This window comes from Malurus melanocephalus, unplaced genomic scaffold (assembly GCF_030028575.1).
Source record: "Malurus melanocephalus ecotype Western Australia unplaced genomic scaffold, MMel_1.1 scaffold_0, whole genome shotgun sequence".
Taxonomy (NCBI): domain Eukaryota; kingdom Metazoa; phylum Chordata; class Aves; order Passeriformes; family Maluridae; genus Malurus; species Malurus melanocephalus.
This window is the reverse complement of record NW_026623232.1, coordinates 1,333,314-1,350,344: the sequence shown is the minus strand read 5'-3', so window position 1 is coordinate 1,350,344 and position 17,031 is coordinate 1,333,314. Positions and strand designations below refer to the sequence as shown.

Below are 17,031 nucleotides of genomic sequence, written 5' to 3'. Positions count from 1 at the left end.
ATATTGAGACAAGTAAAAATAAATCATTTTACCCCCATTGCTGTCTTAGTTAACTAWATGTTGCATGTTACCCTCGTTATGGCAGATATTTGACTGTTGAAAGAATTTGCTACTCAAAATAATCATTTAACAAAGGAACTGAAGAGTAGCATCTCTTTGGAGTTTTGTTCTGATCCCAGGATAGTTTTTTTCTGTGAAACTATTCTCTTTGCAACCCTGAAATTTTACTTGAAGTAGCCCTTACCTGACTGCCATAAGATTCTCTATGAAGAAGGAATGTTTGAATCTGTGTAACTTAAMTGAACTAAAAAGCTGTGTATCAATAAATTCTTTCACTTTAAGAATAAGAATAACTTTAAGAATCTCAAACTAAGCAGTTTCATTCTGTTTGGTAAATATGCTTATCCACAAGCATCCAACAAGGAAAAATGTTAATGAAAATCCTTGCAATAATTTCAGTTTCTTGACAGATACTAATAAGGTTATGATGCATTTTAATATACATTTCTGTTATTAGAGAATCTAATTTTGATAGATCTAATAAAATTTTGAGAGATTCTAGTAGGACAGGTTCCTTCATGAAGGAAACTATTTTTGGCTGGATTCTGTGACCCTGAAGATTAAGGTGGCAAAATCAAGCAGCCTCTCAACTGACAACATTACAAAATASTAAATTATTTAGATTTAAACACTTCCTTTTTAATTGGCACTGAGGGTTTCTTAGTGATTTCATTGATTCAGACATACAGCCCTTAGGAGAAGCTGATCCCACATTGTGGAGCTACTGTCTGACACGCCTCCTGTCTGCTTTCTGCTGGATCTCACAAACTCCTGTCCCTTTCCAGGCTGGATTGATGTCACCTGGGATGCTGGTGGCTCTAACTCTTACCGTATGGGCGCAGAAGGAAAGTTTGACCTCAAGCTTGCACCAGGGTACGACCCTGATTCAGCGGCATCACCCAAACCTGTTTCATCCACTGTTTCAGGCACAACGCAGTCATGGAGCAGCTTGGTGAAAAACAACTGTCCAGACAAGACGACTGCTGCTGCAGGCTCCTCAAGTAGAAAAGGAAGCAGCAGTTCTGTGTGTAGCGTGGCAAGTAGCAGCGACATCAGCTTGGGTTCGACCAAAATGGAGCGGAGATCAGAAAGTGTATTGGAGCAAAATATAGTTGCAGGCACTGACGTCCATGAACCAATTGTTGTTCTGTCTTCCGCTGATAGTGTGCCTCAGGCTGACATAGGGTCATCTTCCAGTGCGAGCACCAGCACCTTAACAGCGGACATGGGAAATGAAAATGCAGAGAGGAAGTTAGGTCCTGATAACTCAATACGTACTCCTGGGGAGTCCAGTGCTATATCCATGGGAATTGTTAGTTTAAGCTCTCCTGATGTGAGTTCAGTCTCGGAACTGACTAATAAAGAAGCAGCTTCCCAACGACCTCTAAGCTCTTCAGCGAGTAACAGACTCTCAGTCAGTTCTTTGTTGGCTGCTGGGGCACCCATGAGCTCCAGTGCAAGYGTTCCGAACTTATCATCTCGAGAAACTTCTAGCCTGGAGTCCTTTGTACGAAGAGTGGCAAACATAGCACGTACCAATGCCACAAACAATATGAATTTAAGCCGGAGTAGCAGTGATAACAATACTAATACTTTGGGAAGAAATGTTGTGAGTACTGCAAGTAAGTAAGCTATTTTTATTTTTAATTGAGGATTTTGTTGCTTCTTTGGCTTTTGTTACATTTCAATTTGGATCGTGTTGGCCTCATAGAAAAATGTACTTAGGGCAGCTTTGACCTTGTGTGTACCTGTTGAACTCATGAAGGACTCACAGAGTTCATGTCAGCTGGAAAGCGTTACATTGCCCTGTGATGTCAGATTGCACTGGGGTGTCCATCAAATAGAAAGAAAATTGAAATTAACGTTTGTTACATGTTTAAGGGGAGAGTATGTTTTAGACCAAGAGGTTGGAAGTCTATCAACAGCAACTAATGTCAGGTGCTTAGGCTTTCTGTTCTGTGTAGATTTTGTTTATTCACCTTGTGCTTGCCTATTTCTGTTGTTTTTCCATTTTCCTCAGGAAGGGCAGTTTGTGCATATTGTCAAGTCTCTGAGCATATTAGCTCAGAACATAGTACCAAGGAAAAAGTGAACTGCAGTATAATGAAATATTAGCAGATTCTTAATTCTGTGAAGCTGCATAACATAATGTATTCTAATACTAGGTGTGTTTTCTAGAAATGGAATGGTCATTAAGGATTTAGTGAACTTCTTAGGGATATAAAATGTAAGGAAGATTGTAGTGTTTTAAATTATATTATGTATATGCTTTAACATTTGCATATGTATAGGTTATCAGATATGTATCAGATTATAGGTAGGATCAAGGTATTAGTAAGGTAAATTGTAAACCAGCTTGTTGTGAGCTCACACTTTTTTGAGCATGCTCCTATCAAAAATACTTGTTAGGTATTTTGTTCTCTGATGGTGATTGTATTTGACCAGAGAGCTGCATTTCATGGGGTGGACAAGTTAGAAAAGGTTAAATTATCCAAGCTAGAAAAAACATAGATTTCTTGTTAAGCTTTCACGCTTGTCGTGATTGTCAGTGAAGCTGGTGAAGRATCTGGGGCAGCTGAGGGTTRTGTAGCCTGGAGTRAAGGAGGCTCAGGGGAGACATTATTGCTCTCTGCAACTGCCTGAAAGGAGGTTGTAGTGAGGTGGGCAGCAGCCTCTTTTCCCAGGTAAGAATGATGGGAGATTTAGATTATATACTAGGAAAAATTTCTTTATTGAAAAGGCGGTCAAGCGTTGGAACGGGTGGCCCAGGGAAGTGGTGGAATCACCATTCCTGAAAGTGTTCAGAAGTTGTGTAGATGTGGCACCTGGGAACATGGTTTAGCAGTGAACATGGCAGTTCTGGGTTAACAGCTGGCCTCAATTTTAGAGGTCTTTTCCAACCTTAATAATTCTATGATTGTATGCTTCCTCATTTAGAAATCTGGTGTTTGCTTTTAGCATTTTTAAACCTTTTCAAATACAGAATGTTTTMTTTTTTTGTTGGGGATTTTTTGTCCCAATGTATCCTTACATTCATATTGTGATACTGGGGATGGGGGGAAATGTTTTGCAACCTGCAGTAAAAATGTAAATAAGATACTTCAGGAAAGCTTCCCAGTAACTGATCCCCTTTTAGGCAGATAGTGGCTCTGGTTCTGAAGTGGTTTTGTATTGAGGGGAGAGAAAAGACACCACCTTCGAAAACATAGTAAAATACTTCAACCCATATTTAAGATTTCATGGATGTTTGATACCATACAGTGCAAAAGTTAGAAATAATGAGGCAATTTAAAATTTAATTCTGTGATTGTAACAGTCATACTTTATATTATCCTTCATGTAAGAATTATTTTGTTTTATATTTTTTATATGAATAGAAACTGTACATGGTAACTTATGCACCAAAAAGAGATCAGAGATCAATAAGAGCATTGTAAAAAGTTTGATTTTTTAAAAAAAAAAAATTGCTTTTTTTGGCCTGTTCAGATTTAAAAAACCCAACCAAACCAAACAAAAAACCTCACCATCAAACCACCCACCCACAACAACCCAATACCCCAAAAGTCAAAACTGAAATCATCGTTAGTGGTGTAAGTCTTTCTGGACTTGCTGTACTGGTTGCTTTGAACACATCAGTATTTGCCAGAAGTTAAGTGGTGTCTAGGATAGCCAGTTTAAATTTGCTCTGCAGTTCAGAGCAAATGAGATGCTGATGCTTAATGGCTTTTTCTGTTTGCTGTAACAGCAAAGAGTTTGTTGTTATTAATTAGCAGAGGGTGAAAGATGTGAATACTGAACAACTTAATTTCAAGTTCTTGAACAGCAAAAGGAAAAGTGTTTGGTTTTTTTCTTTTCCGTGCCTTCACAGAGATGAACATAAGCTAATTARCAATCCTAATTTAAATTTTGCACTTTCCCTCATTGTTCTATTATTATTTTGCACCCTCCCTGTATTGTTATATTATTATTTGCAAAATGTTAGGTATGTTCTTAAAGGGCGGCGCTGTATTTAGTAACTGTATGTAACAAAGAAGGAAAACAGAAACAGTAACATTTATTTTCACGGGAAGCTAGCAAATGCCCTCAGGGGAAGAAGCTTTATTATATCCTCCTTCAAGGGTAGTAACCTTTGCAAACTTTGATAATAATATGAAATTCAGAGGTTTTTGGTTTGTTTTTTTTTTTTTAAGAAAGCAATGCCTCAGTTTACAGAAATGATAGTAATGAAAATGGTTTTTTTTGAGACAGCAAAACTTGCATTTGATAAAGTTTAGAACAAGTAGATTGAAGAACCAAAGGCTCTAAATCTTAGTATAGGTGGCCCCTCAAAATTGCTTGTCCAAACTTGTAATTGACCTCCTTGTTTAAAGATAAGCATGTGAGAGCATGTTTTGCAGACTGGGCTCTAAATGTGTAGTTACACATGAGTATAACTTGTACTCAGTTACATACACTATCTGAAGTACTTTCTGTTGAGTCTGCAGTGAATTCACTCTTGTTTCAGTTGTTAACTAAAATGCATTTACTGTGTTTTATTTGAATGTACAGTAAGGTAACTTTTTAGTTGTTGCTTGCTTATTCTGAAAATTATTTATATAAATCATCCAACATCGATCACGTATTTCATAGTACTGTCAGTTCAGGTTTTCTGTCTGTGATGAACATGTATTTCAGTAGTTGTGTGAAAAATAACGAGTCAGAGCTGATTTAAGAACCATAGAAAAATGCACAATAATCACAAGTTTCACATTTGTTTTAATATATTCTGTTCCAAATTTACTCTATATATAGTTAAATTGTTTGAACTGTATAATATTGTCATTTAGATGTTACATTTCATTTTAGGCCTAAAGACAGGTCACAACATTGGAGTAACAGATTTCAGAAATTCTTTGCATATGTTGAAAATGAAATTAAGTAATTTTAGATTTACAGTGGGATTTGGGGATTTATTTGATAGAATTATTTATTTTAAATGTTTGCAAGGGAATAAGCTCAGAAGTGGGCATCTATGTTGTAAAGTGCACTTTTGAATTGGAAAACCCTTCCCCTTTATAGTCTGTTGTTCTTTATTATAAAATAACACACTGATAATTTTCAACACCAGATATATTTTTCAACACAGGAGTCATGCATGTAAGTTGTACTCTTCAAGTCATCAAATCATTTATTTTATCTTACCATATCTTTATCTATAGCTTCTCCTCTTATGGGTGCCCAAAGTTTTCCTAATCTGACTACAACTGGTACCACATCAACAGTGACCATGTCTACATCCAGTGTTACTAGCAGCAGCAATGTAGCTACAGCAACTACAGTTTTATCTGTTGGTCAGTCGCTTAGTAATACTCTAACTACTAGCCTAACATCAACATCTAGTGAGAGCGATACAGGGCAGGAGGCAGAATATTCTTTATATGGTAAGTTTCATTTTTAAATGAACATAAGCATTAGACTTCCCATTAATGACTTTTCCTTTTACCCCATTGTTATGACTTTCTCATGTGGTAGTTTATTTACTGAAAAGTGTTCGAAAGTTGAGCTGTTCATATGTTACTAGCTCTGTAAGGCAGTAAGTAAGATAATGTTAATGCTATGGTATTTCCTTATTTTCAAATCTTTATTTCCAGCAATTTCTATCCCGTATTACTATTATTTATGGTATAGTTTATTTAGGCACTCTAAACATTTTCTCTCGTCAAGTTTAGTTCCTCATGTAGTTAGCATGTATACTTCTAATTACAGTCAAAATGTTGCTTCTTGTGTTGCATAGGCATGATATACGTTGTATTACTCTGATTGAAAAGCATCAACCATTAGGCTCCTTTTACCCTTAAAATAGCTTCCAGGTATATCAATACCATAGTAGTAATTGCCAAAAATTGGAAAGAACACAAAAGTTAACAGGAATAATGAAGTTTCATTTGACAAACAATTCCAGAGCTGTATGGATSCTATATGCTAGAAACAGACTTTAGGACTGAATTTACTTGAGGCACATGAATRCTGTGAAAGAAGATTTAGATAACTTGGTCAGTAATACATAGGAATCAAGCTGATAAAAAGAAGTCAAGAAAACCTGGGTTGGATATGGGAAAATACTTCCTAATGTAAAGTTTATTGAATTCTGAGATGTTCTTGAAAAAAAAGATACTTGATTTGTTTAAAATATTGTTGGATTGTGTTCCATTTTGTTGCCTATTGAAATTGCTTGAAAAATTTCTGGTCRTTTCAAAGGATATTGGAATTGAGTTGTGTGGAGGCAGTTGATTAATGTATATGTATGCCATTTCCCTTTACTCTTTTAATTAAGTCTGATTTAGTATTTTGATTGGGTGAAAAGTCTTAAAATAGATCACAACAACTGAGCAAATTAAGTCCATTCAAGTATCAGTAGGGGTGGTAGCAACAATACAAAGGTAGCAACAATACAAAGGTTATTTTTCAAGTCTTAGTACTGAGTAAAATGCAACTTTACCTTCAACTTCTTGTTACACTAATTAAGTAGCAATAGAATCTTTATATTATCACTTTTAAGTGTTTATCTTATATGTCCTTTACATTGTAAGTTAAGGTCTAAAACACACACTTTTGGTGGGAATTTAATTACATCACTCACCTATTTCRAATTATTGAGACAGACAATATGCATTTGTGCACAATTCTTTTGGTGATCTTTTTTAATTTAAAATAAGTGTAATTATAAAATGTTACAAGCAAATGAGAAACTGATCACTCTTGCTGATCACTGTTAATTGTACCAATAGTAAGTGCTTCTATAGTTATGGTGTTGACTAGATCCATGGACTTTTTAGCAGGCGTATGCTTTTATCACAGCTTTTATTCCTGTTATGCAATAAGCAATGTTTTAGTTTTCTTTTTCTGTTTTGAGATTTGTTTTTTCACTCTTGCCAATGCTTCTGTTCTTTAATTTTAAAAATTCTGCTTTAGAAGTTGTTCTTGGCTTTTGTTCTGTATGTAAATATATATATATACGTGTGTGTGTGTGTTATAGATTTCCTTGATAGCTGCCGAGCTAGTACTCTGTTGGCAGAGTTAGATGATGATGAGGATCTACCTGAACCAGATGAAGAAGATGATGAAAATGAAGATGATAACCAAGAAGATCAAGAATATGAAGAAGTTATGGTATGGTATAGTTAGCATAGATGGTATCTATGGTATAGATACCATCTATGATAGATGGTATCTATCAACTAATTGTATTATAATTGACTAACAGGTGCATTAAAAACCCTCAGGTTTTGTTTGTTTTGGCAATAGAAAGTCCTAGCTATAATATCTCCATTAATTAAAACAAATTTATGTAATTTCTTGCCTATAGTCAAAAATGCAAGAAAACTGTTTYTAAACACTAGCATACCCAAGACCTTACAGGTCAAAATTATTGTCTTCAAACCAGGCTGGGAACAAGCTGACAGAAGTAGAAATGATGGATCACTAGTTCACAGGCTGATGAAATGATGTAACTTTGTGGATAGGCTGCTGCATTTTGTAATGGTTCAGTTCTGGGATGTGTTTAACTGTAGGCCTGTATGAAGCAAAAGTTTGCCAGAGGAAATATTCTCTTCTCAAAAAAGACCGCAAAACTCCAACCAAGAGCCAGTGGGGCTGGGGACAAGACAAAATCCAGCATGAAAGAAACAGTTCACATGGTTCTTGCCTACACTACCAGGAGTTTGGGCTTTTCATTTGGTTGTTCTTTAATGGTATGGATAATGCTTGGTCTTCTACCATTACTGAAGTGATCAGAATGAATAATGCAAGATCTCAGAGTAAAAATACAAGGCTTCACTAATGCTAATTTAATGTTTTACAGGATACAGATAAATACTGCTTTATGGAATTATAGAGACTTTGTCTTGTAATTAATATGCAAACATTTGTTAATTTAAATCAAAATATTTATCATTTAAACTTGCTGTAGTTATGTTTTCAATAGAAATTCAAGTGCATTACTAAATAATGTGTCATTTCACCTTCTGCRGAAAGATACAAAGTTAGGAAAAAARGCAAGCCAGTACTACTTAAGTGGATCTACAATGCAAACAGTAACTTTAGTTTGTAGAAGTTGACCAGTTTTCAAAAATTATTAGTTACTATGTTTGTTCATGAGAAGCAGCAGAAATAGGTAAAATAGACTTTGCTGTAAATTGCACTGCAAGAAGCAGTTTAATTCTTTACAGAAACTATAAATACACCTGCTCTGTATATCTGTAGGTTTGATAATTCTGATTCCTCCTTGACCAGTTAAGTGGAACTGTTATATATCAGTTTTGATTTATTTTATGTTGATTTTAAAGAGAAAATTAACGTAATGAAGACAAAAAAAAATGACTGAATGGGTAAGGTTGACAAGAACCAAAGTTGTTCATCTGGCCCAACCTTCCTGCTCAAGCAGGTTCATCCTAGAGCATATGGCATCAGATTGTAAGATTGTATCCAGATGATTCTTGAGTATCTCCAATGAGGGAAACCCCACAGCCTCTCTGGTCAATCAGTCTCACCATACCATCACTCACATAGTCAAGTTTTTCCTTATGTTCTCATGGAACTTTCTGTGCATCAGTTTCTGCCTGTTGCCTCTTGTCCTATTGCTTGGCACTACTGAGTAAAGCCTGACTCCGTCCTCTTGGCGCCCTCCCTTCGGATAGTGACACACATCAATGAGGAYCCATCTTAGTTGTCTAATCTCAAGGCTGAACAGGCCCATCTTCTGCAGCCTGTTCTCACGAGAGATGTTCCAGTCCCTTTATTATCTTTGTAGCCTCTGCTGGGCCTTTCCAGGAGCTCCATGTCTCTCTTGGACTGAGGAGCCYRGAACTGGGCACAGTACTCTAGATGCAGACTCATCAGATCTGAGTAGAATTGCAGATTAGTTTATGCAACTGCTGTGTTCATGAACTCTCCGTTTTTATCAAATGATTCGTTTTATCAGAATCGAAAAAACAACTAGGGTTTGTTTGGTTGTGGTTGTTTGTTTTTTTTAGGAAGAAGAGGAGTATGAAACCAAAGGAGGTCGTAGAAGAACATGGGATGATGATTATGTATTGAAACGGCAGTTTTCTGCTTTGGTCCCTGCTTTTGACCCAAGACCTGGTCGTACTAATGTTCAGCAGACAACTGACCTAGAAATCCCTCCACCAGGTATGCTGATATGATATGTGATGCTTCATCTGGCTTTAGGATGGAGACTCACTGTTAAGGGCCCACTGGCTCTGGGGATCCTACTGCTATTAACCAGTACAACATGCTTGTATGGCTGTGTGACTTTTCTCTGTTCCAATGAGAGTTTCATCTACCTCTACAGGTCCAAGCATTATTGAGGGAAAAGTAAATTAAGTGCTGTGTAAAATAAGCAACCATAGGAATTTAACAAGTATCATCTCTTACCATGATAAATAATAATAAAATCTCTTGACGTGATAAAGGTATGACAAATCTCTTGGTAATGTCTGGTTCCACACACAGGGACTTAATTATGTTAAAGCTGCCCAGAACAGCTTTGATGGGACAGGGCGTGCTGAAACAGTGCAAAGCTGAGGGAGGAGCAAGGTAATGCAGTGATGGAGCAGTGCGTACAATCAGCAGGACAGCACCTCATCTTGCTCCTTGGCTCCTTAGTTCGTTCTTGTTCAGCACTGTGGATGTACTTAATGTTCATTACAGAGAGGAATAAGGAGATTTTAGCATATGTGAAAATGAGCTACTGCTTGCTTTGAAAAACTGAAAGGAAGATACTGTGTATAAATAGAATGCATWTGCCATGGTAATATTTAAGGAGATGTTACAAAGGTATAAGTGTCAATACGGATTTCAGAAATTTCTGTTAACTTTATGTACATAAAGAAGTGCTTCAGTTTTAGTTTAGTTCATAGACAGAACTCAGTCTAATCTCTTTGGCATGTGTGCAGTAAGTCATTGCACTTCCTTATTAAACCTTATTATTGATGTTTAAGCCACCTTGTCATGCACTGTATATTTGTATGATTTTTGCAGGCACACCTCATTCAGAACTCTTGGAAGAGGTTGAGTGCATGCCTTCACCACGTTTAGCACTTACCTTGAAAGTCTCAGGTCTTGGCACAACTCGAGAAGTGGAACTGCCACTAACAAACTTTCGATCTACGATCTTTTACTATGTACAGAAATTGTTACAGCTTTCCTGTAATGGCAATGTGAAATCTGACAAACTTAGACGTATTTGGGAGCCAACATACACGTAAGCTGACCAGTTCATTATTCTGTGTAGAGAACACTGACTGATTAAGAAATGGATGTGAAATGTTAATTTTTTTAACTCTTCCCCTGTAATAAGCAATGCTAGAATTAGATTTTTTTCGTGTTTATATCAGGATGTTATTACTGGTTTTAAAACGGCCTCTGTGCCTGCAAAACCAATGAAAAAATCATAACCTTTAGGGATCTGCTTGGAAAAATCCCGTGGAGTTACAGTCCTAGAGAAAAGAGAAGTCCAGGAGTGCTGATTTTTCTCAAGGATCAGTTCATCCAGACCCAAGAACAGTTCCTCCCAATATGTAGGAACTCAGTAGTAAACCTGCATGGATGAATAAAAAAGCATGAACAGGAAGCATTCAGGAAGGCAGAAGAAGGGTTAAGTGGTCTAGGAGGAATATAGAAACTTTGTCCCAGCTGGAAGGTAGAGCATTAGAAAAGCCAGATCACATCTGGAGCTGGATTTGGTGAGACGTGAATGGCAAAAGGTTACAAGTCCATGGGACCCAATGGAAGCTGGCCACCCTCCATTATCTTTGGAAGGTCATGGAGATTGGGAAATCCTTCTGAGGACTGGAGAAAAGGAAGCATCACTCCTGCCTCCCACAAAGGCAGGCAAGATCTAGGCAATTACAAACTATTTCATCCCTGGAAATGTGATGGACATAGTCCTGGAAACCATTTTCAAGCACTGAAAAACAAGAATGTCACTGGAAGTAGGTGGCATGGATTTATGAAGAGAAGATTTATGCTTATCGAGTCTTAAAGCCTTTTACTATATGCCTAGCTCAGTGGATGAGAAGAAAGCAGCACATGTTACTTTCCTCAACTTTAGGAAGGCTTTCAATGCTTTCTCACTGATAAACTTAGAAAGCATGGACAAGATAGTGTCTGAGAAATGCCAGGCTCAGGTGGTTGCAGTCCTTGGTGTAAAGCCAGCTGGTGTACCCCAAGGGTTGGTGCTGAGTCCAGGATTRTTTAAACAGCTACATTAGTGAGCTCGGTGATGGGACAGAGCAGACCCTTAGCTTGCTGGACCTGGGGAGGTCCACTGTTGGACCAGATGGTTGTACTGCCCTTCTAAGAGACCTCACCATGCTGGAGAAATGGGGAGACAKGAGCTTCATGACACTTCACAAAGGGAGCTGCAATCTATCAGCTGGGGGAAAATAACTCTGCATGTGCCAGTTCAGGCTGGGGGCCAGCTGGGYAGGGAAGGAGCTTGTTGAAAAAGGCCCTGTGGGTCTGGGTGGACATAAAAGTTGAGCATGAGCCAGTTATAGACCCCAATAGCAAAGAAGCTCAGCAGTACCCTTAGGCTCCATTAGGAAGGTGGAATGAGGTAATCTTCCCCATCTGCTCAACACTGGTGAGACACACCTGCAGKGCTATATCCCAGTTCAGGGCTGTTCACTACCAGGGAAACATGGACACTGGAGTGAGTCTAGAAAGGGGCTGCTAGTTTGATTAAAAGGCTTCTTGCTTCTGTTGTACAAAGAAGAGTCTGAGAGATCTGGAAGAAAAAAGAGCTCTTACTGCTGTGTATGGACTCTTGTGAGCTCTTACTGCTGTGTATGAACACCTGATTGGAGGACACAGGGAGGCCAGAGTCTGGACTTCTCTTTGTTGCAACATGTGAAAGGACAGGAAGAAAAAAAGCTTAAACTGAAATACAGGAAATTCTATTTAAACATGATATTTGAGGGCCCTTCCAACTTCAGCTATTTATCTAGTTGTTAATTTGACCATACTAGCTTTATAATTGAYAGAAATAGGAAGACTATATGATGGTGAGCGTCTTTCATTTATTACCCTGATGTAACTTCTGTCATACTAGAAGAATAATGTATATGAAAGCTACAACTGCAATAATGGGGGCTGCACAGTATTTTTAACTGTATTTCAGATTTTATCAGTGCTTGTGTGTTGCACCTATTAGACAGAGTTGCCTTCTGYCAAAAATTGCATGCTGTAGCAAACTGTTTTCCAGTCAGGAAACATGAGAAATAGTTGTAAATGTGCRTATCTTCTAAGTTAATGCACAGCAAACTTCCCCAGTACTTCAAAATTGTAAAGAGTTGGTGCATGTATATGAAAAATCTAAAGTTGGTTCAGGAAATTGGCATGATGAAGGTTGTTTGATTACTCAAGTCTCGCTTAAGGAAACATAAATTAAATACTTTGCAAGATAAATACCAATATCATGAAAATAGAGCCTAAGAACTTTGCTGCATTAGGGTATTCCAGATGTTCTGTGCAGGAAAGAGCAGCTGTTGATGCTGGCTTTTAACCATGTTATATGTATGTCACTGATATCTAACAAGTCACTGTATAGCCTCAAAATGTAGACAATGTGCTAGGAGTATGAAATATTAACTCAATGTTTTGATGTCTAGAATCATGTACAGAGAAATGAAGGATTCTGATAAAGAAAAAGAAAGTGGAAAAATGGTAAGACCTACTTCTGTGGTTTTGGTTGTATTTTATGGCTGTGTTAGTAAAGGCAAAAGAAACCTTATTGCAGTTTTTGAAATGCTACATTAAAAAACACTAACAGTTTTCAATTACCTAAAGATTATTAGTGAGTATATTTGTAAATGCATGCACCTTTACAAAAGACATTATATATTGCATGTGAAATCTTGAAGACTTTACAATCAGGAAAAGCCAACATTTGGTGGTTCCTGTTGTAGGGTTGCTGGTCAGTAGAGCATGTGGAGCAGTACCTTGGCACTGATGAATTACCAAAGAATGACTTGATAACCTACCTGCAGAAGAATGCAGACTCAGCTTTCCTGCGCCACTGGAAATTAACCGGCACTAATAAAAGTATTAGGAAAAACAGAAATTGTTCCCAGCTCATAGCTGCGTACAAGGTATATGTCTGCATCCAAACTTTTTTTTATTATGAATGGCTGTGTGCTTTGTTTTGCAGCTTTGAAGATTCTTGTGGAGGGAGAGCCACAATATTTGTAGGGAAGTTGAATGTTCAAAAGCCCRTATCAAATTTAGGTTTTGCTGCTCTTGCCTTTTTATTTTAATGTCTTCTGTTAAATGTTGTTGTGTTAAAATGCATTCAAATCATGAYTTGCACCATGTACAATTTGACTGAGTTTAATGTTTGAACACAGTAACCGTTCTGATTTTTTTCAAATCATCAGCTTGGAATGCAGAGCCCTAAAGACAGCAGCACATGCAGCTTTCATTCTTAACAATTCTTTTTTTTTTACAGGATTTTTGTGAACATGGATCAAAGTCTGGATTGAGTCAAGGGGCCATTTCTACTCTTCARAATTCTGATATCCTTAGTTTGGCCAAGGAGCAGCCTCAGGCCAAAGCTGGCAGTGGACAGAACTCCTGTGGAGTAGAAGATGTTCTGCAGTTACTTCGAATTTTGTATATAGTTGCCAGTGACCCTTACACAGCACGGACTTCTCAAGAAGGTAACTTAGTTATTTTGCAGAGCTTCTAAAATATTTTAATGAAAACAAAATAAAGGAAATCTTTTCTCTTKATTATTTTCAGAAGGAGATGAGCATCCTCAGTTTAACTTTCCACCAGATGAATTCACAAGTAAAAAAATTACTACAAAGATTCTGCAACAGATTGAGGTATTACACTAATATCTTATACACAGTGTATATATGTAAAATTGCTTTTAGGACYCTATTATTTTCTTCCTTACCATGASTGTTTGCAATTACTATTTTTTGCCATTTTTGATTTTTGAATTGTTTCATACATATTTTTCTGCCTTATATTTTGAATGAGTAAATTCTGAAAGAACAGACTAGTCTGAATAAAAACATACAGTTTGTTTTTGTACAAAGCACACAAAACGTTTTTACTTGATATATTTAAGTTATGAATAATAATAATTTTTTTTCTGTATCAGTGTTTCAATGTAGTGTCTGTATGTCTACCTGATGATAATGTGAAAAAGGCAATTGATTATGTTAGGGTTCACAAATACTTTATTGCTTATACATTTTACATAAAGCTTTCAAAATTATCGTTTAGAAAACATCTTATTGGTACCAGGTTAGTTAGATACATTAAAAGGAAAACTTTAAGATACAGTTTTTAAGTAGAAGCATTCTTTAGCATTGTCTTTAACWAAGATTGAAAGAAAATTCTCAACTTACTTAGCCTCTGTGTGCTTTTTGAGGTTCAGCGTTTTTTTTTAGTCACATCGCCCTAATTATTTGTTTAAAAAAAAAGTTTCCATTTTTCGTGTTCTTTAGAAGGCTGTTCCAGTGTCATGAACATTCTTGTAGCAATACTTTCTGTAGTATATTTTACTATAATTGTAGTTTAGAAGGGATTATACTAATATTTCAAGGTGATATCTTYTCTACCACCAAGTTTCTTTCATGTCTTCTGGTATTGAGAAGTTAATATCTAATTTCTTCTGGGCAAAACTCAGGAGTAATTCTCTCCAGGTAATTGGGTATTTAGATCTCCCCACAGTGCTTTGAGTACTGTATATCCCAGAGATTTACTACAGCTTTTAGTGTCTGTATCAAAGCCCCCTGTGTCCACTCTTKAGTCCTGTAAAGTTTATGGACTTAGAATCAGAATCACAGAATATGGTGGGTTGGAAGGGACCCATCATGACCATCAAGTCCAACTCCTGACCCTGCACAGGACACCCCAAGAGTCACACCAAGTGTCTGAGAGTATTTGTCCCAGTGGTTCTCAGTCTCTGTCAGGCTTATGCTGTGACCACTTCGCTGGGGAGCCTGTTCCAGTGCCAGCCACAGTCTGGGTGAAGAACATTTTCCTGATGTCCAACATAAACCTTCTCYGACACAACTCCAGGCACAACTCCTTGGATCCTGTCTCTGTTCACCACAGAGCAGAGATCGGTTCCTGCCCCTCCTCTTCCCCTCACAGGAAGTTGTAACTGCAGCAAGGTCTSCTCTCAGTCTCCTCCAGGTTGAACAGACCAAGTGACCTCAGCCACTCCTCATACAGTTTCCATAATGATAGATTTAAAAGGGCAAAAAATTCTCAGTTGGTGAGAGAAAAGAAACTTACTCAAGCACAGGTAAAAACTCTGTACTTGAGTGAATTTGCTGTGTATGTACTTAGTTACAAACTTGTAGAAACCAGCTACATCAAATATTACTAACGCTTTCCATCCCCTCCCGCCCCCTTTCATTAAACTACAGGAACCCTTGGCACTAGCAAGTGGAGCTTTGCCAGACTGGTGTGAGCAGCTAACAAGCAAGTGTCCTTTCTTAATTCCATTTGAAACAAGACAGCTGTACTTCACATGTACAGCATTTGGTGCATCAAGGTAAAAAAAAATTATAAAAGTATGATTGATTCCTTTTAATAAATGTGTATATATATATATAAAATAAGTTTTGAAATTGCTGATTGACAGAAGGACCTTAATCCTAATAAGACAAATTTTGCTTGCCAAATRTGAATAATTTTGGATAATAGGAGGAAGAAGATGGAAAAACTCAGAATGACAAGAAATTTCATTTTTTAACTTTAGCTGATGAATTGCTTGTGTACTTATAGCTAGGTTATGCTATTTGCCAATTTGACTGGGTTGCACTTCTTTGCATAAAGGACTGAGAAACAAAATAGAAAACATTTGGAGAATCATGTGAATTAAATTTTATTACATACACCTAATCACATACATTTTCATTGTTCCTGCAGCTGTTTTGTGATTATTTTCGTTCATTTATTTTTAATTCACTAATGTTTTAACAAAACAGAAARAACCCTAAGAAAAACGTGACATTTTGGAAGTTACTATTAGTGGCATAATGAAACTAACAAAATCAGACTTTAAAACATGTAAGGATGTCCTCTAGAGTTCTTTGTTACCTAGGAATCCTTAATATTKTGATTGCAGCAGTCATTATTTTGAGAGTACGTAGACAGTATAAACCTTTTTGCTGGTGTAYTTTTTGTAAAGAGAAGGAAGAATTGGGACCGAAGGGTAGAGAGTTGCTGAAATTACTGTTTTGTCTTAGATGCAGTAGAAATGTCTCATGAAGARTATAAAATGAGGTATTTAAAATGAAAGAAAAAGGAAGAGAAGAAAATATATTATCTTGCAAGACATCAGTTTAAATCTTTTTATAGTGTAACTGCCTTACAGTGTATAATAAAAGGTGTAATGTGTCTATAAACAGTTTTGAGCATCTGTGATTAAAAGTTCAACAGTAAACGCTGCTTTTTGATCTTTCCACAGTAATGTGAAAACTATAGGAAGTCAGATCAAGATTTGTTTATTTTTATTGGTGCTATCATCAGAAACTGACACTTATGTTAGAATTTTTTTGGTTTTCTGACTTCATAAAATATGAAGCAGCCAATATTTTGGAACRTTTTAGGCTGATAAATACTTTGGTTCATGCCTAAAAAAAATGAGGAGGTAATTAGTACTTAACAAGTAACTTTTTTATGGTGACTACTTTCAAGTTTTCATGCTGGTAGACATGGAAGTTTTAAACAACTACTTTTTGTCTTTTTCCAGAGCAATTGTATGGCTGCAGAACAGACGTGAAGCCACCGTTGAACGGACAAGGACCACAAGCACAGTGCGACGTGATGATCCGGGAGAATTCAGAGTTGGACGCCTCAAACATGAGAGAGTGAAAGTTCCGCGAGGTGAATCCTTGATGGAATGGGCAGAAAATGTCATGCAGATTCATGCAGACAGAAAATCTGTTCTAGAGGTAAAGC

General features: G+C 36.9%; 1 protein-coding gene across 9 annotated transcripts in view; it reads left to right on the top strand.

Moving 5' to 3' along the window:
• The window catches only part of HECTD1 (HECT domain E3 ubiquitin protein ligase 1), a 60,381-nt gene that overhangs the window by 37,663 nt on the left and 5,687 nt on the right, over window positions 1-17,031 (top strand). For 4 of the 9 annotated variants that reach the window (XM_057381367.1, XM_057379724.1, XM_057382178.1 and 1 more), the window contains exons 25-35: window positions 846-1,682; window positions 5,259-5,480; window positions 7,076-7,209; window positions 9,072-9,228; window positions 10,081-10,303; window positions 12,714-12,768; window positions 13,011-13,193; window positions 13,550-13,760; window positions 13,843-13,928; window positions 15,492-15,619; window positions 16,823-17,024. In XM_057381367.1, coding sequence (XP_057237350.1) covers window positions 846-1,682; window positions 5,259-5,480; window positions 7,076-7,209; window positions 9,072-9,228; window positions 10,081-10,303; window positions 12,714-12,768; window positions 13,011-13,193; window positions 13,550-13,760; window positions 13,843-13,928; window positions 15,492-15,619; window positions 16,823-17,024 — 2,438 coding nt within the window. The remainder of the gene's footprint in view (window positions 1-845; window positions 1,683-5,258; window positions 5,481-7,075; window positions 7,210-9,071; window positions 9,229-10,080; window positions 10,304-12,713; window positions 12,769-13,010; window positions 13,194-13,549; window positions 13,761-13,842; window positions 13,929-15,491; window positions 15,620-16,822; window positions 17,025-17,031) is intronic. The other 5 variants (XM_057383011.1, XM_057384648.1, XM_057383821.1 and 2 more) reach the window with 3 other exon arrangements.